Below are 20,674 nucleotides of genomic sequence, written 5' to 3' on the forward strand. Positions count from 1 at the left end.
CACCATATCCATCCACTCGTCCATGATAGACCCCAGTCGCATACTCAGGTGAGACAGTGATGATTTTCGGAATAAAAAGACGGTTAAGATGGGTTGTTGGGCTGCCATTGGAGGGGGGAGGGCATCGAGGATTGAGAGTGAGATGGGCGAGTTAGCCTGAGGGATTATGGCCAGTGAAGTGTAATTATTCCGACTGAAAGGGAGACCGAACCCAAATCCCAAAGGCTTCAGAATTGGCCGACCGGCAAGAGATCAAGAAGTCTCGGAGACACCGCAAATGCCCCGTGCCCTGACGGTCTGTTTCAAGCTCTATCTCTCCCTGGAGTCTCTCTGTCACCGCTCTCTCGTTGTAAGAGTTGTGAAATTCATGGTGTTTGGGGCGCTAAAGAATCCCTTGGTCAACCGAAGAGCTTGTGTTTGGCGACTGCGACGTACACAACAGATTCAAGAGTGCTGTCGCTGTCACTGTGAATGCGAGAATTTGGAGCGAGGTTGGCGTTAACAGGTCCCCTGTAGAGATGCCCCAGCGCCAGCGGGGCAGCGCGGGGGTTTGTGGCTGACCCTGCCGTCCCGTCCGTTTACACATGTAGTGCCCCGCCATTTGCCACAGTTTTCACTGATATTTTGAACTTTCAGCAACTTGAACTGGATCAACCTAGTTCGCGCTTACCAACACTTCACATTCGGCGCTTTTACTTTCTTACAGCTGGCCGGACGACATCTCTTGTTATCACAAACGCTAACACGAAGCATGAGGCTCCATAAAATCAAAATCACGGCAAAATGGGCCTCTCAACGCCAGGAGGCACCGCTCTGGCTGGACTGACCCCCATCTGACAACGGCGTCGTCCGCTTTGAGCAAAACCGCCTGCCAGTCGGTGATTGCGACCCTGTGCCGGTACCTATTGCGAGCAAGGCCCGTATTCCACATCAACAAGCGACCGTCCCGTATCTGAGACCGCATTGACGACGCTACCCGACCCGAGGACGCCAAAGGGAAGATGCAATATACATTTGATAGTCCCTCGTCAGCCTCAAGCCCACGAAGCAGCCACTATATCGACAGCCATGTGAGACATCCTCCTCTCGCAATGCAACAAGCAATGGCAGCAAGCACACGATTCATTGCATTGAAGCTATTGCGCAGGAGTGGGGGTCCTTTCAACATGCGTTGGGTTTCCCCATCACCGAGCTAGTGACAGCATTTAATATATTCGGCCAGTCATTGTCTGGTTACTGGGTTCAGCAAACACTGACGACGTGCAGCACCAGTCGTGGTCTCTGCCTTCTTCAGGAATCTCGTGAGACCTTCCTGGTCTCGGTGGGAGGGTACTTCATTACAGGACATCAGAAACGACTAAAATAGTCTGATAAGGAAACATGTTTTCTGCAGATGGTGTTGCCAACTTGTCATGTCATGTCATGATCAGAACAAGACCATTATGCTGCATGATGCTGATCACGACCAGCTTGCTCAGGCACGCCCAGCGCCCAAGACGAATCAGCCACCGCCGAAAGCCTTCTGTGCAGGCTTCTAGAGACCTTCCACACTAGGCCTCAGAGATGCTAGGGGCGGAGGCTCCCTTATCAGCACACTTGCTGTCGGCCATGCCCGAATAATCCCGCCGAGCAGTTCATATCAACAGGCGGGCAGCAATATCTCGGATGGTGGGCCTTGAAAACCACACCGAGGCTTTGAGGTTTAATATTAAACGACATAAGGCGAAACATGATCGTCAAGGTAAGGGTTCGTGGGTTCTGAGCCGAGAAACGGAGTTCATCAGAGCCGCCCTCAGGCCCTGTCGCCCAGGGTTCAATAACGGAGACCAGACCATGGCGAAACTGACGCCAGAAGCCACAATGCACGACATCGTCTCGATGACGAGATTCGCTTGTGACTTCTTGATGGAGCTGTTTGCAGTATGAGCTCGAGGTATTTTTCGCCCGTCGAGGACACGGTCTCATGGACCCTTCGCGCAGTTTTCCCCTTCGCAGTTGGTGCTTTTGCCACATACAAGTTCTCACTCATCATGGAAGACGACATATACGTACGTTGCCTTGATTCGCTGCGCCAAGCACCGCCACGGCTCGCCGCTGACGAAGGAAAGACACGCATCTTACAGGCCCAAGATGAGCAACACTGGATCTTTCCAGACCAGGACAACACTTCCGTCGACACCACAATAGAGAAATAAGCAATGTCGGCAAGTCAGAGGCCACGGCACGGTCTTGACAGCGCTTCCGTTCTCGCCAAGGAAAGGGTTCGGGAGGGGTTGTCAGGGGATCAGCTTTTAAACGACCACACTCGAGATGGACTTCATACAAACTCGTTTGTGGTGTATCGAGCAAGTGGTTCATGCGCTAGCTTAGGGACTAGGTCAGTCGTTACACCCTGTACCCTGACCTCTCTAACTATCCCCTCTTTTTGTTGTCAACCCAACTCGGATATATGGCATGTGAGCTCGCTACACCTTGAACTTGGCACTATTCCTATCCGTGTGGTCATCGTCAATAACTCGTCGACATGCAGCGATATCACCAGAGCCAGGTCATTACGCTCCGTTGAAGCGGTCCAGACCAGCGCCACAGCAAGGGCCTGAAGTAAACCTCAAACCCCTCATCATCACAGCGCACACGGCGATATTTGGTGGGGGTCACGTTCGAGTGGTCGCCGACTTCCACTGCATGCAAGAGCCACCAGAAAACAAGTCGTTGACTAACAACAAGACACCCCAACCTGCGGATGCAGCCGGACGAAAACGGCGTCCTTCTCAACGTTCCCTCGAGGCTCGCGAGGCTCTTGTCGGACACTAAAAGACGGTAGCGTCTTGTCCACCGCCAGACCAAGCAACGACAAGTCACGCGCTGGCAAAGCAGCCAAGCAGCAAGAGACGGCGATACAGCCACCTGCATTTGGCTACCAGCGCTAGAAGCCAGAAAGAAACATGCATCGAAGCTTCTATCTCGTCACAACTTGCGCCCCACAATTCCCTTTTCCCCCCATCCTTCCTCGTTGCGAAAATGCCATTGCGTTTGTGGACGAAACGGCGCTTCTGAACCTGCAATTTGGGTAGAAACGTCTTGGCTATCGGCGCGCTGGACGGCTACACACTTTAGTACCTTACGCTATACTTGCCTGTTTCTCGTTGCTCGTCTTCACATGCTGATCACCAGATTCCGTTCTCTGGTCCTGTTCGTGATTGTCGATCCCAAGCACCAGCAAGGCGGAAGCGATTAATAGCATCGTGGCATCTCCCGCCGGGCTGGCAGATCGACACTGCGAGGTGTCTCTCAGCTGAGGTGCAAGCAGTGGGTGATAGGCTGAAGCCTTGTGTGAGAGGTGTCGCGAAACTTGATTAACTTCAAGAGAGGGTTCACCAATCATTATTCACCAAATGCAGGCTCTTTGTGAGATGTCGAGGGCAGACGGGATTGCCCGCCATTATTGGAGTTCCCCTCACTTGTCTGGCCTTGCGAGCTACACCGCTTCAGGGCAATGACCGAGGCCCTTGCTGCACGACTGATTGGTCTGTCGGGTTGGGAGCAACTGGGCGGCGGTGGGGGGTTTTGAGTGCAGCGAGAGGGTGAGAGACGGGAGTCGGGGATCCGGATCTCAGAGTTGTGGTGAACCAAGAGATGTGGCTGAGAAAACGGCCCTTTTCTTCCCACGGTCGGCTTGCGGCCCTGGCGGCTTGGCCCTGGTGGACCGGCACTCTTGGGGCACACGTCTTTACGTAGCCTCGGCAGTCTGGCGTCACTCAGCTGCGGTTGTTTGCTGACAAGCACAAAGCTGAAGACCGTCAAAGCCTCCAAGGCGCCGCTTTGCCGCCTTACTTTTGATATTATATACTCTGATATAGGCAGAATGTTCGACGTTGTTCGGAGATTTGCGCTGGGCAGGAAAACTGAGGGAAACAGTACCGACGAGACGGACCTACTCGGCGTCACGCTTTCCATAAATTTGTCAGCCTGTCTGTCAGCTCGGGGACCCTTTCCACATATTAACTGGCAGGTTCGTTGAAGTCATCGAAGAGAAAGGTCCTACCCTGCTGGGGGAATCCTTCCTGAGATACGCCAACATCTGGTTCAGCAGCTGTCAGTTTGACGCAGGGCATCGCGATCTCTCTCTTATTCATCAACAGCAAATTATCTTTAAGCTTTTTGTTTCTTTTCTCTTGCAGCACACTCCGACCGTTTGAAAAAGCACACCCACTGTTCTGCGCTGCGGATGGAACGTTGCAATCTTTTGCGCTATTCCCTGATGGGTTAAGCGTCGATTGTTTGGTTAAGCGGAGCTGGGGCTAGGGCTGGTTTTCTTTTCCCCCGCGGCTTGGCCTTGTTTTGTCTAAACCCTTTCCGTCACCGAGACACGATTTTGGTTTCTCTCTCCACCAGAGAGAAAAAGGTATCGAGATGTACCTCGGGCATGTCACTCTGTTTCCTTTGGTTGTTGGCTAGTGAGTGGTGTTGGTCAGTTTTTACAAAGGCGAGACGCCGTTGGGAAAGCTAAATTGGCGCCGGGCTACGATGATGGAATGACGAGATGGGGAGGCTGATTTGGCTATCTGATTGAAAGTGCCATCTTTTTTGTTGTCCATGACTCGAGGAAAGCCCAATCTGTTCCTAACGTCAGAGGAGGGTAACGGGAAAGCCACAACGGGCGCCCCCCCATTGCATAGTTCACGCGCGTTTGTCGCCACAGGCACCACCTAGACAGAACCAGCGTTCATCCCGTCCCTGCGTTGCGTGCGCTGCTGTTGGTGTCATATCCATACATAGAACAAAGCCGGGACGACTCTGTACACTCCTATAATTCGTCCAAGCCCCTGGGGTTATCGCCGATGATCGTTTGCCACGATGAGGAATATCTCCGTTTTTCTCTCTTGGTTGGGTGGTGTGTGTAATAGGTACCTACCCTCCGAATGTGCGAGTCTTCTCCTATCATTGCCCCCCCCCTTCATCATTCTTGAGAAGAGGTGAGGGGAGAGTAGCATCTCGAAGGGAAAAAAAGCGGATATACGCGGGGCAAAAAAGTTCGGAGAGGGCAGTGATGTTCAAAAGTACCCGGGGGGGCGGAACGATTTGCGCGTTTGTCTCTGATGAGGAGGGTTGGGGATTTGGGGCGGCGACTAGGGACAATGGGGCCCAGTGAGAATGTCTCTCCTTACTTTGTTTGGCCTTCTGTTACCTAGTTGTTCGGATCGAATCTAATCCGATTTGGGGTACATGTCTAGAGACACATTGAGGTCGGAGACTGGACCGAATCGAGGGGTAGGGTAGATGCGGTCGGAGACGGAGGGAGGAATGGTTGGAGAGAGGTTTGTAGGGGTTGTGAGGGGAGGCATCACGAGATGTAAGTTGCGATGGGGACGTAGGACCCTGGTGTTGACGAGTGCTTGGACGTTGAGGTCATCATCATTAGTCAAAAGTTTCTTCAGGGGACAGCAGGTCAGTGCTATCCTTCTGCCCTCGGATGTCTACCGCCTTCCGGTGACCGCGCGATCGGAACTTTGTTCTCTGGCTACCAACGGACGGGATGGGGTACTGGCGAGCCCATTCCCTTCTGTTTGGGGCCGCCGGTAGCTAAGTAAGGTCGGTATGCAGTCACGTTTTCTTTTTTCTGAAAATAGCATCACTAGCCCTACAGAGGTTGGGACATCGTGTGCGTGTCCTACACGAGCCGTTATGATGCCGGCACGAGGCGGTATTTCGTGTTTGTTTGATGGATGGTAATGAGGCAGGCGTGGTGAGGCAGGGTCAGTTAATATCAGCCCGTGTGATTCTCTTTTGCTTGTTCTGTCGGGGGGGAGGGGGGGTTTTCTTATCCTATCACTCTTCTTCTTCTTCTTTTTCTTCTTCTGCTTCTACGCAATGTTCTACTGCCTTCCTTTCTTGATCTCGACACACAATTGGGCCCAACCACCAGGACAGAGAGTGGGGGGAGGGGGGCATATGTTGAGATGGGGTGGTGTTGGGAACGTAACTACCTTGCCAGTCTGCCGTGACGGAATCCGACAGGACGAATGCACAAGAGGGAAAAATAAATGAAGTGAGAAGAATCAAGAGGTGGAATGGGTGAGCGGGAAGTGGAGGAGAGGAGGCACTGCCCAGCGGTTTATATTACTCGTGCATGAGGAGTCTTGGAGGGATGACACTCTGCCTTGGAAGGCCTGGGTGACATTGCCTCTCTCACTGCGCGCACGGCGGCTGTCATGGGCTTGGGCTTGGGGGGTGATGTTGTCGATGACTTTCCTTGAAGAGGATGGTTAACCTTGGGTTTGGCACTATACAGTACATGGCCATGTGTTGGTCTGCTGAGTTCCGAGCACTTCCGATCGAAGGGATGCGAAGGGATCATAATCACAGCAACAAGTGTGCTGTGATTGTACAATGGTGGTGGGAAACTCATTTATTCCAGCTTATGTCTGCTATTCCTTCCCTGGTTTTTTCTTCTGCTTTGTTGGGCAATATATCTCTTTCCTGCGTCGCTGTGTTGCTTTCCGACTGGACAAGACATGTCACGGACGGGACTTGTCACACGTGGGACTTTCATATTAAAGAGCAAAAGGAGCTGCTGGTTTGGGATAGCTTTCTCATGTCTTGGCTGCTGTCTTTACCTGGTTTCCTTCTTGATGTTGGCAAGAGTCTGTTCCCAAAGAGAAAGGTGGCATTGTGTTTGATGCTTCTTTTCTGTTGTTCTGTTGCTTTTCGGGGAGGAAGAGTGTTGCTTCTATCACGCACCGCGCATGCAGCGGAAGCATAGAGGATGGTTCTAATAATATGTTCATGTATCGGCTCGGTATTGCTTGTGGATCAAGGACCCTTGATGGCATCATGACGAAGAGATCATGCTGCGATTGGCGAGTGCCCAGAAGAAATGCCCAGAAGAACAATCCGGGTACTTGGGACTGTGGATTATCACAAGGAAACCGTTTTGATGACGTTTCCTGACGCATGTATGGAGCTTGTTACATTCATCTTGATGGCTCAGCGTGACAGGCGGTCACGAGCGTTTTTGTAGATAACGTAGATTAAAGAAGACTTGTTGAGTAAGATGCTAGGAGCAAGATGTGATAAGCCCATTTCGTGGGTCGATTTGCTCATCGGAGCGGTCGTGCTCTAACCATCAGTCTGGAAGTATAGGGGCTGTCAGGGGCTTCAGGGGGGGTTGATGACCTGACGGGCTTGATGTCAACAGAGATGGGTTTATCAACATGTAGGGTAGATAAACAAAGCTAGCACTTTCTTTGCTTCGGTTCCAAATGGACTAGTGCTACTCTAGCGTTCAAATGGTATATTAAATAGCTGGAGGGTCTCTTACAAAAGAGGTCTCTTTGACACTTTTTTTAGTCAATTTTGCGGTACCTCGTGTTGTGGTCTCTTGTCGGTCTAACAGTGAAACGGTACCATGATAGGCTTTGGCCCACACTCATTCGTTAGCATCTCGCAAGAATGAGATACTGCCATTGCATTCTCGATGATGGTATGAATCCCAGCTTGGAGATCTGTCGGTGATAGGAAATGGCTACCGAGGAATGCTGGCCACTCACATGGTACAGCATGAGGTATTTGTAAAGTTTGTTTGCCTTCACGCTTTCATAGGTATTCACTGGTGCTTAACAATGGTACGTGTACAGCAAGGAAGTATTACTGCTCACTAGAGATTCGCCAGTTTTGACAAAGTCAGTCCGAGTACGAGAAGGCAAAACTGACAGGTCAAAGACCAAAACTGTTGAACCACGAATTGCAGTTATTTACTGGTTGTACTCGAACGGCTTTTCACTGCAGGTACCACAACATGGAGGCTGTGATAAACCGACGTCAAAAGCCTCTTTGACTTTTGACTGGAGCGCGCTCTGTGTCTCAACAAGGCATTAGATGTCTAAGCATGGAAAGCAGTATCTTTCAGCCACCAAATGTGAGCTGTCCTTGGCCACAAAATGCCCTGTTTTCCCATCCCCACACATGATTCCCATGATATTTATGCACGACAGTCTCAAGCCACTGTAGTACAAATACCGAGGTATGGCAAGATATCCTGCACGGTTTTCTCCGAGTTGAACTTTGTGCGACTCTCGGTCTGACTTCTTGATCCATGAAGCCTGATATTGAAGACGATCAACAAGTCCCTAGTTGTATCTCTTCAAGTATCAAAGCCCCCCTAACACAGTGATGCTCGCCTACCGCCCACGCGGCTTGGAGCATCAGGGTTTAAGAATGTTGCACAACATCAGAGTCAGCTCACGCCTCACTTCTCACACTTCACACATAACTTTCGGTGTTTTCAAGCCGAGCTGAGATATACCTAGGTAGTCAAGTGATCAGCATGAGAGTTGAGTTTTGAAGAACCGTCAAGGATCTCAGATCCGGAGGCAAAGGTGGCGTAAGGGTCTGAATCATGATTGTGTCTAATGATAGATACATGTCTCTGTTGTCTTGGTCTCGTCAATATTCGGGTACATCCGGGATTATGATGCCCAGAGTCAAAGTTCTGATGTTGGACAACATCGATGGTGTTATACTTCGGGGGTCTTCATGTGAAGTGGTTCTTGACCCGCTGAGACAACACCACACCAGATAGATGACCTCAAGGCTGTCTCGGCTCTTTAGTTCCGAACATCTTGTGCATCATCAATACTCTGGGGCGATATTGATGTGGAGATGAATGCGAGCCTTCTTGTTTGGCAACAATGGTGGGCATGTGACTGGTGTGCGCGTCTGGCTGGACAAAGTCAGTTCTTCTCTCCATGAGCTTCAATCAAAAGAAGTAACCCACAGGCTTTATGCGGGCAAAGAGCCTGTAGACAATGAAGTCTTGGTCTATGAGATACTTGGTACGGTAATGCCTGGCTTTTGGGTTGAGGGTTTTTGAACCTTTAAGACAAGGCTTTCCGGAGTGAATTTTCTTTGCCGCGTTGAGAATGGACCAAGAAGTTGTCATGATGGGAGCCAATAATTTTATACAGGTATGGATAGGGAAAAACTGCCCTCATAACTGATGTTTAGCGATGATCTACACACATATACAGAACTGATATTCAAGGGGTATGGTCAGAGGCCAACCCTAACCCAGCTATCTGGACCATCAACTTACAACCAAGGCAGTGAAGCCGGAGTACGGATTGCTGGATTCTGTACATCCTTTCCCCTTGTTTCCATTCCTCTTTCAATTCAATTGACTCATATCTAATCTAACCATAACAATGCCAGCAAGAGCAAACCTTCGCATCCCGTTCGCACCTTGCCGCACTCTCTTTCACCAACCAAGAGTGACGTCATACCTCTCATCTCACCCCCTATCCCCTATCGCCGACAAGCCTCACCACCAACGACTTCACAATCGCCTTTCACTTCGACTTCATATACACTCCTCCTCCTTCCACACATATTCAACTCTAGCATCCCCTCTCACCATGCCAAAACGCAAAACCACCACCACCACCACCACTACCAAACCAACCACCACTCGCCAGTCCAAACGAACCAAAACAACCACCCCCTCATCACCTCCATCATCTCACCCCGCCATGTCCCCCCTCCCAAAAGCCTCCTCCCTCTTCACCCCCCTCCCCCCCTCAAAAACCAACCGCCTCCTCGAACCCGGCCCCATCCTCCTCGTCTCAACCGGCAACCCCCAAACCCAAACCCACAACCTAATGACCCTAGGCTTCCACACCATGATCTCCCACTCCTCCCCCACCCTCATAGGCCTAACCCTCGGCCCCTGGGACCATTCCTACTCCCTCCTCTCCTCGTCAAAAGAATGCGTCCTCTCCATCCCAAACCTCACCCTCGCCAAAACCGTCGTCGACATCGGCAACATCTCCTCTTCCGACCTCCCCCCCTCCGAAACAAAATGGGACCGTTTCAAACTAGACCCCATCCAAGGAGAAAAGGTTTCCTGCGCGCTCGTCGGAGGTGACGGCATAATCGGGAATCTAGAGTGCAAAGTGGAGGACGAGTCGCTAGTGAAGAAATACAACTTTTGGGTTTTGAGGGTTGTCAAAGGGTGGGTGAATGAGCAGAACTTTAGGCTGGATGGGACAGCGGTCGAGACGGACAAGGGGAAGATGATGCATCATAGGGGCGATGGGAGTTTTTTTGTTGGTGGGGAGGAGGTGCTGGATTTGAGGGGACGGATGACAAAGTGGAGGATGTTGCAGGATTAAGGGGGTGCGAGGGAAAAAGATTATGAGGTTTAGGTGATTGGGGATACAAGTCATGGATGGTATGGTGAATCAACAATGGTGATGATGAAAATAAAAACCCACATAAAAAAAAAAGGTCATTTGGAATCGTCTCTTTTTAGCAGCCAAACCCCCCAATAATGATATCAAACAACAAAACATTTCCGTCGCCGTCATAAGCCATTCCAAACATACCGTAGCCAGCTAGCCTCCAGCACCTGCTCTAAAACCTCCAGAAAAGCACAATCCAGTCAACACAAAAGAAAAAGACGGCAACACCACCCGCAAACCAAAATCTAGCAATAAAAACTAGAGTACACAAATGTGGTTATTATTGCACGCTGAGCTGGAACATTGCTAATAATCCATTGGCGCATCCACCAACGCAACGCCCCTCTGCGCCCCATTACTTCCACTGCTCTCTCTCTTGTTAATATTCTCATTGTTGCTCGGAGGTGGCGTCTCGGTCCTGTTCGAAGCAGGCGTTACCCTCCTCCCCGAGGAGAACCGGGCACCGCTTCTCCCGAGGCTGTTCCTCTTCTCCAACACGGCCTCGCTATCCTGCTGCGCTACCTGCTGCACCTGAGGCACAATTGGGAGGGCACCCCCTAAAAAGTTACCATCAGCGGGGTGGCTAAGCCCCATGCTCGCATCGTCCGGCACCTCGAGGCTTGTCCTCTTGGGGAGCACAGGGCCCATGCTCTGCCGTTTCCTGTGAGCCTGTGTTGGGCTGGAAAGACCAGTCGAGATCGGGAAACGAGTCTCTGGTCTGCCCACCGACCTATCACGGGCATGACCACGTGGGCCAGGAGCCGGAGAGGTAGCACGAGATCTGCTGCCCTGTGCCTTTTCAAGGAGCACACGGTTGCGCTCCTCCATGTGGGCTTTGCGGTTGCTTTCGTCGGTGGAGATGGCTCGTGGGCGGCCACCTGGGTTGGCGCGGAGGGATCCAGACGCGTTATTGGTAGAGAGACGCTTGAGTTCGTTGAAGATGGCGTCCTTATGGGCGAACAAGTCACGGACCAAGCGGTAGGCATGCTTCTCCTCCATGGTGAGCGAGGTTTCGGTGCGAGGGCGAAGCACGCAAGGGGCCAAGGAAGTAGCGAGCTTGACGATGTACTCCTCATCGGCAGAGGTCAGGTCGATCAGGCGGGTGAAGTGGTTCATGCAGGCATCCAGTGTGGCAATATTAGTGAGCCTCAATTGAGACAGTGTCTGCTGGAGGATGGGCACGCGGGCGGCATCGCTGTCGTTGCCGGTGGGGGTAGTATAGATGGTTCTAATAATTTCATATACGTGCGAAGAAACCAAGGAATCTGAAAAAATGTCAGTAAAGCCCAGAAGGCAAATCGCAAACGATAAGAGGACATACCTGGAAGCTCAAGAAGGTATAATTTCAACAGGCTGGCAACAGTCGGGATGTCAAAATCGGCAAAGGTTTCCAACGCAGGCGGCTTGCCATTGTTTACCAAAGCTCTCAACTTGTGCGTTTGAGACAAGGGAACCTCGTGGAGCCACACCCCTCTCCGGGCCTCATCGCCCTCGAGGTCTGGATAGTGATGATCCAAGTAGGTAAGCAGCGTTGTAACGATAATAGGCACACGCTTTCTGTCAGCCCTGGCTCGGGCCTCGAGATCCACACCAAAGGTCTGGTCATCCACCTTGTTGTAGTAGTTCTCGTACGTTACAACCTTGGGAGCAAAGCTACCGGTGCGGTAGTTCTCCAAGAGATAGCGCAAGTCGCCAAGCGGCTGCACTGTTTCCTGGAACAGCATCATGTTATCCACGGTGGCCTGGAGGCTAGGAATAACGTTGCTGATAGTGCCTGAGAAGTCCAACACAACTGTCTTGATGGCCTTGAGCCTATCCAGCTCGCAGCGCTCAAGAAACTTGAGATGTAGGAAGATGGCCTCCTCCAGCTCGCACCTCATTTCATCCAGCTTCAGAACGCTGGCCTTGTACTTTTCGTCCGCCTCCCGGGCCTCCCGGCGCATACGCTCAGCTGGCGTCTCGTTCGGCCTGGAAGTGTTGAGCACATCCCACTTGGCGAGATATTCAGTAACAGTGCCAACCACAGGCGAGTCAGAACCATCAGACCCAGAGGTGGGCATGGAGAAGGCTCTTGAAATCGACTTCTTTTCTGGCACACCAGACATCTCGAAAGCCTTGGGCCGCCATTGGTAGTGCATCTTTGAGCTATTGGCGAACGTGTTGCCAACATTACCAACCAGTCTCAGGAAGCCGTGCGTTACCAAATCCTGGCCGATTCTCTCGGCATAGCTCACGCTTGAGCTTCCCATGTGCCGTTGAAGATACTCGACAATATCGGTTCCCGCAGACGTGTTTTGATATGTGCCGAGAATGGGGACCTTGGTCTCGCCCATCTTGATCGTATTCAGCATGTGCTCGAGGATCTTCTTGACTTGGTCGGGGGTATAAGTCTCGTCGCCGATCTCGTAGGGCTCCTCCTCCTCAGCAATCTCGGGTTCGACCTTGATTTCAGGGATATCTTGGCCAGTTTTGGGGCTCGTTTCGGGGTCTTGGAACGCCAGCTTATTCTCCTCCTCCAAGTCTTCGAGTAGTCGGCACTTGTTGAAATAGGTGCTTCGGAGCTTTTTGCAAAGGTCGGCCTGCTTGTCGTGCGCCTTGATTCGAGACTGCAGCTCATCTTGCGAATCTTGTATCCGGGATTCGTGGGCCTCGCACCAGCGGCCAAAAGGGTTCACAACCAGGTCGCGAATATTCTGTGCAATCTTCTTGTGATTCTTGGCCGCTTCCTCCATCTCGGTCCGCACACCTTCATAGGCCTTTCGCACGCTGGCGCCATCGTCGCGGTTGAACCCTCCCTGGACCTTGTCGACGGTTGGGGCGATGTCGGATAGCTTGGTTCCGTAGATCTCTTCGGCCTCGGCGCGCATTCGAGCAATGGTTAGAAGCTGGCGGTTCTCGACGACACCTTGTTGGAGCTTGCCGAACAGGACACCCAGTCCTTGAATTCTGTCAGCGCGGCCCGTTCACCACCTCACACTGAACATGCCAAAAAATCCACGCAAGAAACTCACCTGCGGCGTAGTCATTCGACCAGAACGAGTCTGCGAAACCGGGCATCTTTGCGAAAGACGACCGATTGCGCTCGGCGGTGGCGTGTACTTGGACTGGGTGGTAGAATTAGAGGTCAACGGCTCGCCCGGGAAGAAAAGTCAAAGAGTAAACAAAGATTCGAAGTGCTGTGCTGGTCGTGAACTCGTAAAGCCAGTTTCAAGAGTCGGCCCCCAGAAATGGTGGATGCAGGGGGAACGTAGCCAAGGAGGTGTGGTGTGCGTCTCCAGCGCAATTGAGGCTGAGTGTCTTACACTACGGAGTAGCTGGTACCGTACCGGGCAGTTGGGTAGAAATGTTCAGAGGGAAAACTCGGTTGGTAGGGCACCGGAAGGCCGGGTCTGGAAGGGCACGCGACGGGACCTGAAGTTCAGTGGTCAGGAAGCAATGGGACGAGAGAAAAAGAAGCTTCAGTTGAACAACAAAAAAGTTCTGGATTCCGGCGCAATGATGGAAGCGGCAAGAAAGCAGGCAAGTGTCCCGACAACCCCAGGATGCAGAAACCCAGCGCCATCGCCGTTTCATTGGCCAGACAGCCAGAGCACCGAAAGCTTTCACTGACGACCGACAAGAGGCCACCAGCGGGGGCCTGCCCCTCAACCCCTGCAGCAGATTGTGGCCCACCAAATGTCCACCATTCACCTCGAAACGAACAGCCGGAATGCCCTTTCTCACCGACTTCTTGAAACGTCAAGTCTCTTTTCAGCTAGAGACATCTCAGCAGTACAATCAGGCTTGTTGGAGAGTTCGGAATGTCTTGTCTCGCTCTTGTTGGTTCTGGGCTTCGGAGGACGAACGACCACCAGGCACTGATGACGTAAGGAGACCGTTTTAGAAGCACCTGAAGAATAGTGTAGGGCTGTCAACCAGCCTGGGCAGGGTCCAGCTCGCCCAGCCTGTCCGTGTCAACTCACGATATCATATTCTTGAGCACAGCTTGTCTGGAAATCTGCGGCACAATCGTGTAGGGAGCCCATGAACTATACCTGTCTGACAGCCAACAGTTGCCGACGGGATATATGGATCATGTCAACCGCAGCATCCTAACAGGTTGGTTGGTAAGTAACATATCATTCTGTTAGTGCACAGACAATTTTCTTAACAGCAACAGAGAGAATCAGCAAGAATCTCAGTGGGCTCAAAGCACGTCAACAAGTACTTCATAAACCAATTGAATACAGGCTTCTGAAATTATACATTGTATGATTCATGATACCGGACTCTCATCAAAATCCCGAACGCTTGCAAAAAGTCCTAAAAAGCTGTCATGAAGCTTAGCCGAGACACCCTCCCTTTAGCGACCCGAGTCTAAGGATTGCTAAGCCGCGTATCAATCCCCGTCTCCGTCCCCTGACGTCTTTACACCCGTATCCAAACAAATCTGCCTCGCCGTCTATGCAGCTTCGGAGCATCGACACTATCGTCTCCAAAGAACAGAAATAATCCACAGAGGGTTAAGTTGCCAGTTCCGATGAAGTCGGACCGATACCCCAAGTGGGCCGAGCTCGAAGCCGGCGACTTCGGCTCCGATTCACGGTCACGTCGGAGGCCGGCAAGGGCAAAGAGAGTGACCTTGTGTGTTGTATTCTCATGCCTCTTACTTTCGTATCTGTTTTTCCCCATAAGCGGTGCCGGGTATATTCCCCGGAGGCCCCCCGCATCAAAACCACAGCTGCCAAACAGCATTGAAGAGCGCGTCAAGCACATCTTGAGCCATACACCCTTGATTGGTAAGTGGCATATCAAATTATCTATGAAACCTGAGGAATGACTTAGATATCAGATGGACACAACGACCTGGCCATCCTCCTCCGGGCCTACTACAACAACCACATCTACAACGACAACTTCACCAAGCCCTTCACCAAAGGCGGTCTCACCGGCCATGTTGACATCCCCCGTCTCAGGGCCGGGATGAACGGCGGTGCTTTCTGGAGTGTATTCTGGCCCTGCCCGTCCAACGGTTCAGATTTCTCAGACTCCAGCTATGGTTCCAGTCAGTCTCCCCTACACCCTACCACATCCATAGGTACCTAATACACGTCCCAGTCGTAACATCAACCCTCTCCCAAATCGACCTCCTCCACCGCCTCTCCTCCTCCCACTCAGAAACCTTTTCCCCCATCATCAACATCTCCTCCCTCTCCGCTCTCGCCGCCTTCCGCAAAAACAACCAGCTCATCTCCCCCCTCGGCATCGAAGGCCTCCACCAAATAGCCAACTCCCCCTCCATCCTCCGCCAATACCACTCCCTCGGCGTCCGCTACGCAACCCTAACGCACAACTGCCCCAACAAATTCGCCGACTCCGCCCTCGACACTCTTCCAGACGACCCGAGAAAAGTCCGGATCGCACCCCCTGTTCACCACGGGCTTTCTGCGCCTTATGGTGTCGACCTCATCAGGGAGATGAACAGGCTAGGTATGATTATTGATTTATCTCACACTTCTGTTGATACCATGCTCGATGTCCTTGGTGGGAATCCAGACAAGACAAACGGGAGCAGGGCACCGGTTATGTTCAGCCATTCCTCTGCTTTCGCCGTCTGCCCTCACCCGCGGAATGTTCCTGATCGTGTGCTTGATCTGGTGAGGCAGAACGGGGGGGTGGTGATGGTGAATTTTGCGCCGGATTTCATTAGTTGTGTTGAGGGTGGGGAGGGGGAGTTGCCGGTTTTTGATGGGGAGAATGCGACCATTGAGCAGGTGGTGAGGCATGTCAAGTACATAGGGGAGCGGATTGGGTGGGAGCATGTGGGGTTTGGGAGTGACTTTGATGGGATTGAGAGTGTACCGAAAGGATTGGAGGATGTGAGCAAGTACCCTGATTTGGTTGGCAAGTTGTTGGAAGAGGGGGTGAGGGATGAGGATGTGAAGAAGGTGGTGGGGGAGAATGTGTTGAGGGTTTGGGGGGAGGTGGAGAGGGTTGCGAGGGAGATGCAAGAGAAAGGGGAGCCGGTGATGGAGGATGAGCTGCATAGTTTGTGGTGATTATCGGTGGGTTTTTTTTTTGTTTCTTTTTTTGTTTGTTCATTGCTTGTTGTATTGTACACTAGAAACACAGATTTCTTTTCCGGGCCCAGGCTGTTGGTTTTTTCCAGCTCCTGCACTCCGGGATAACCTCTAACGCCGCGCCAATGGTTTCTTGTCTCCTCTTCCACTCTCTAAATCCTATATAAAGTTCTACCCCTTGCGCTCGACTCTGTTGAGCTTGATGGCGGTCATGTTCTGGTTCCTTGTCCGTTGGCCGCGGACGGGCAGGTTCATGGCGTGTCTTCTGCCGCGGTATGTTCCCATGTCACGTAACCGTTTGATGTTATCCTGGATAATCTTTCGCGCATCGCTTTCTATCACCATGGTTGATAACTCGGCTGTCAGGGCTGTGACGGTCTTGGGCGACAGCGTGCCAATCTTGGCTCTGGGGTGGATGGAGTGCTTGGCCATGATCCGGGTCGCAGTCTGAGGACCGAGGGCATAGAAGTGTTGGAGGGCTTTCTGTGGTCGGGAGGTTAGAATAGCTGTTCATCGTCGTCGGTCTTGGAGGGGCAGGAGACGGCGCACCTGGACAAGCTTGGCCTCGTGAAAATTGACACCGAATAGGGACACCTGATGATCATGGTTAGCACACTGCAAGCTGTGGGACATAACTGGGAGCTCGTACCATGTTGAAGAATGCGGGCTGCCAGCTTCAAGTCACCGTCTCGTTGCTAGCAATCGTGGGCCAGGGCCAATGTCGTCGCAGACAAGGTCCCAACTTGAATTCGAGATGCGACCGGGTCCCGCCGATTAAAAATCCGGCGGACGTTTGGCAGCTGGGTGCAGCCGGCAGACCCCGGCATTTGGTTGCCTGGACTTGGGCTGCAAGCCAAGCAGGGGTCTTGCCCAAAATGAATTTACAACCAAAATTCATTCGCCGAATGAGTCGAATATCAGAGCAGCACGACAACTCACACACCTCACAATCATGAGAACATTCCAATCACGACCAGAGAGGGACCTCCCCTACTCGGATGAGTTCTCCTCTGCCGAGGAATACATCGAGAGCCTCCTCGACTTCACCACCAACTCAGAGACCTTTCGCTTCCTCTGCGGTGGTGTTCACATATTGGACTTTTTCACAACCGAACCCGGCGTCTTCGTTGCAGCTGTGCCCAAGGAATGGCAAGCTTTTCTTCTGGAGAAGGAGCCAATGGTTCTTCTCGATTTTCTCATGCGGGACGACCTGTCATCTCTCTCACCCAACCGTGGCCCCGGCTCACCTCCCGAGTCGCTTGTTCGGTATGTCAAGGACATCAGAAAACATTCGTTGAGACGGTCATTTCAGCCTAGCAAGCCCAAGCTCCCCATACTGCCCCGATCAGTCGCCCTTGGTATGAAAACAAAAAAGGTTCACGAAGTGACACATTTTGCCGGGTACATCGACAGGCTGGCCGAGGACATTGCTGAGACCCGGGGCAAGGACTTGACTCACTTTGTCGACTTTGGCTCTGGTCAGAACTACTTGGGTCGTACTCTTGCAAGTCCACCTTACAACAAGCACATTGTAGCAGTGGAGAGCAAAGAAGCCAACATGGCTGGCGCCAAGGACCTCGATATCCTGTCAGGCTTGGCCGAGAAGGAGAAGCGAGTTCGGAACAAGAAGCTCTACCACCGGATTCTAGAGGCCACGGATCCGTCTCAGCATAACGATGAGGAGGCCTTGAAGCGGGTCGCAAGAGAACTCGGTGTGACAGACGAGGAGCTTGCCACGATCGATCTCAGATCACGCAAGGAGATGCAGGCCACGTATACCGTCGAGGAGGGGAAGGGAACCATCGAGTATGTCGTCGGGCGCCTTGAGCACGCCGACCTGACTGGTGTTCTTTCGCAGCTGAGGGGTTGCGAGGAGGAGGTTGACCAAGACAAGCTCGCTATGATGGCGGTATCCATCCACTCTTGCGGGAACCTCTCGCATTATGGTATTCGTTCCATGGTGCTGAACCCATGCATCCACGCCGTAGCCATTGTGGGCTGCTGTTACAACCTGATGACGGAGAAGTTGGGTCCCCCTACTTTCAAGCCCCCGTTCGGTCGACCAAGTCTGCAGCCCATCAATGCTCGAGTTGCACGAGAAGCAGAGAAGCGAGACCCCCAGGGCTTCCCCATGAGCGAGAGGGTGTCCACTTACAATGATGACGGGGTCCGACTGAATATCACCGCCCGCATGATGGCGTGTCAAGCGCCTCAGAACTGGACTGAGCAGGAAAGCAGCGGCTTCTTTACCCGCCATTTCTACCGTGCGGTCCTCCAAAAGATGTTTCTGGACAGGGGCGTCATCTCGCGGATCTATCATGGTGAAGAAACTGACCAGAGTGTCTTTAACACAAGCACCAACCCGGTGGTAATCGGGTCCTTGAGGAAGCAGTGCTATACCTCATTCGCTGCCTATGTCCGTGGAGCAATTGCGAAGCTGACCACCAACTCCGAGTTCAGCCAATACAACGAGGTCATTACAGAGAAGATGGGGAACATCACGGACGAGGAAATTGTTCGATATGAGGACGAGTTCCGAGATCGGAAGAGAGAGCTCAGCGCCGTATGGAGCTTGATGGCCTTCAGCGCATGCGTCGTAGAATCCCTGATTGTCACTGACCGCTATCTCTTCTTGCGCGAGCACTCCGATATCGTCCAAGACTGCTGGGTCGAGACGGTTTTCAATTACCGCGAGAGCCCCCGCAACCTGGTGGTGGTTGGCATCAAGAGGTAATCAGACATTGGGCATCGATCAATGCGCAAAGTTTCTCATTGCTTCTTGTGTATGGTGATCGATTGGTGGCCCCTGAGTTTTGCAGCCATTGGCCGCCGGCAGACATCGGATGGTTCTTTGAGGTCTCGACTGTGGCTAGCCGTCAACGATATTTGATTCCTTCGGGCCGAACCTCCAGCGGCCAGCCGACTATTGTCCAGCCCCCGTCACCAAACATCTCCACCCAAAGGCCGAGATTTGACATGTCAGATCAGGAAACCCAGCAGAATCATTATGAACCAGTCCCGTGCTTCAATAGGGCCGAAGGGAAGACGCCCCCCGCCTTTTGCTATCGCCGTCACACCCATGGTGCATTCCTCGAACCTGCGTCGTGCAGTCTGGTTCAAGCTGGGGGGAGCGTGGCGTCACAGTTCATGTTGGTTGTCAAGATTATTGGATCAAGTTCTCGCCGGTCTTTTCCGCCCAGCTTCCGGCCAGGTCCAGATCTTAACATGTCTCATGGGCATCTGAGCCATATTCCACAGCGGTCACATCCACCTCGATGGCTGAAACTTCGCGAAGCCCGAGGTGCTCAGGCGAGTGTGTGCTGGCGATGGGGGCTATTGTTGGAAGAAGCAAGGTGACGACAGAATCGACTCAACCCCACCCTGGAGAATCTGGTGCATCGTGGTATTCTACCCGCGTTGATATCCGGCAACTACCAAATGCGGACTGGCCGAGCAGTGGGATTGGGTCTCTTGCCCATCATCACCAAGCTGCCGGCAACACACTATGACAGGAACCTGAGAGTTGTTAAACATTATCAACGGGTATTATAGCAACAGAGCTTTCCCTCGTCCCCCTTTTCTCGATCTTGTTACGTGGGTGTCTCTATGCCACGACACGGGAGGGCTGATCAGCAGGGCGGGGAAATCCCATCCCCCGGTCTTTTGTCAGGAACAAGAGTTTTTTTTTTCTGTTGAAAGCTCGCAGAGGTGTGTGTTCCTGTGTTTCTCCTTGGCCAATTTTACTCCGAGTCTCAGTTGGCTTTCTCCCAGCCAGTTTCCACCCCTCTTTTTTCCCCTTCTTGGCGCTGTCGACCTGGACATTGCGTACTCATCTCTCACAAGAAACACATGACCAGCCATCAGCTTTCCGACGACAGTGCAGGCCGGTTGCTGTGCGGTGGTGGTACGGTCTCTGACTGGAGGAGTCTAATTAGTTGCCGGACTGCTGAGTGCGGGGCAATGGAACTTGGCAACGCCGCAACATGAGCTCTCACCAGCAGCAGCACGACGGATGATGGATGGAGAGGGTGATCTGAGCGGAGACGCCATCCGCGGGTGTCCACCCTGTGAACCCCTCCCCCTCTATTTGCTTCGGCAGCTGTCTGATCTCTAGATCATGATCTTTCGACTGAGAGAGACCTCGGAGGAGCATCCGAACCCTGTCTTAGGAGCGGCACGCCTGCGCAAGGTGAGGACCAGCAAACGAGAAGCTTTCTCGCTTGGAGGTTAGGACACCGTCGGCTCGTAAACCCCCACGTCGACGGCCCACCATGGCTGCACGCAAGTTGCATGCAGAGAGGGCCCCAAAAGGTGACAGGTCATAATCCCTTTGGGCTCTCTTTTTGCGATCGCGTCAGGTCATGGAAAGGGCCAAGC

At 52.5% G+C, this 20,674-nt stretch overlaps 6 protein-coding genes across 6 annotated transcripts; 4 read left to right on the forward strand and 2 right to left on the reverse strand.

Annotated features, from left to right (window-relative positions):
- Positions 1-561: 561 nt before the first annotated feature.
- On the forward strand, positions 562-7,147 carry QC761_0040540 (uncharacterized protein). The gene is made up of 5 exons (XM_062872352.1): positions 562-1,070; positions 1,267-1,668; positions 1,723-2,048; positions 2,109-2,377; positions 2,531-7,147. The coding sequence occupies exons 3-4, from the start codon at positions 1,923-1,925 to the stop codon at positions 2,193-2,195; spliced, it is 213 nt and encodes a 70-aa protein (XP_062735195.1). The 5' UTR covers positions 562-1,070; positions 1,267-1,668; positions 1,723-1,922; the 3' UTR covers positions 2,196-2,377; positions 2,531-7,147.
- A 1,294-nt stretch (positions 7,148-8,441) lies between these two features.
- Positions 8,442-14,311, reverse strand: rga8 (Rho-GTPase-activating protein 8). The gene is given in 5 exon segments (XM_062876592.1): positions 8,442-8,983; positions 9,095-9,231; positions 9,241-11,503; positions 11,560-13,176; positions 13,250-14,311. Coding segments are annotated over 3 exon segments (2,622 nt in total). The 5' UTR covers positions 13,296-14,311; the 3' UTR covers positions 8,442-8,983; positions 9,095-9,231; positions 9,241-10,544.
- Positions 9,204-10,169, forward strand: QC761_208530 (uncharacterized protein; the record flags this gene model as incomplete). The annotated part of the gene is made up of 1 exon (XM_062876591.1): positions 9,204-10,169. The coding sequence occupies one exon, from the start codon at positions 9,204-9,206 to the stop codon at positions 10,167-10,169; it is 966 nt and encodes a 321-aa protein (XP_062735197.1).
- Positions 13,721-16,276, forward strand: QC761_208550 (uncharacterized protein; the record flags this gene model as incomplete). The annotated part of the gene is made up of 4 exons (XM_062876593.1): positions 13,721-14,344; positions 14,408-15,016; positions 15,070-15,282; positions 15,336-16,276. The coding sequence occupies exons 2-4, from the start codon at positions 14,758-14,760 to the stop codon at positions 16,274-16,276; spliced, it is 1,413 nt and encodes a 470-aa protein (XP_062735198.1). The 5' UTR covers positions 13,721-14,344; positions 14,408-14,757.
- Positions 16,269-20,458, reverse strand: QC761_208560 (uncharacterized protein). The gene is made up of 4 exons (XM_062876594.1): positions 20,293-20,458; positions 16,947-20,214; positions 16,847-16,891; positions 16,269-16,780 (listed from the first exon to the last, which is right to left on the reverse strand). The coding sequence occupies exons 2-4, from the start codon at positions 16,947-16,949 to the stop codon at positions 16,469-16,471; spliced, it is 360 nt and encodes a 119-aa protein (XP_062735199.1). The 5' UTR covers positions 16,950-20,214; positions 20,293-20,458; the 3' UTR covers positions 16,269-16,468.
- On the forward strand, positions 17,250-19,031 carry QC761_208570 (uncharacterized protein; the record flags this gene model as incomplete). The annotated part of the gene is made up of 1 exon (XM_062876595.1): positions 17,250-19,031. One exon carries the CDS (start codon positions 17,250-17,252, stop codon positions 19,029-19,031), a length of 1,782 nt encoding a protein of 593 aa, XP_062735200.1.
- Positions 20,459-20,674: the final 216 nt, after the last annotated feature.

Source organism: Podospora bellae-mahoneyi, chromosome 2 (assembly GCF_035222275.1).
Source record: "Podospora bellae-mahoneyi strain CBS 112042 chromosome 2, whole genome shotgun sequence".
Lineage (NCBI taxonomy): Eukaryota > Fungi > Ascomycota > Sordariomycetes > Sordariales > Podosporaceae > Podospora > Podospora bellae-mahoneyi.

What these genes read in the sequence shown, in the direction of transcription:
- QC761_0040540 (XM_062872352.1), top strand. Translation starts at nt 1,923, where the DNA reads ATGAGCTCGAGGTATTTTTCGCCCGTCGAGGACACGGTCTCATGGACC. An exon ending in TCATGGAAGACGACATATAC is followed by an intron (nt 2,049 to 2,108) that starts GTACGTTGCCTT and finishes GACGAAGGAAAG; the next exon opens with ACACGCATCTTACAGGCCCA.
- QC761_208560 (XM_062876594.1), bottom strand. An exon ending in ACGAGGCCAAGCTTGTCCAG is followed by an intron (nt 16,781 to 16,846) that starts GTGCGCCGTCTC and finishes TCCCGACCACAG; the next exon opens with AAAGCCCTCCAACACTTCTA.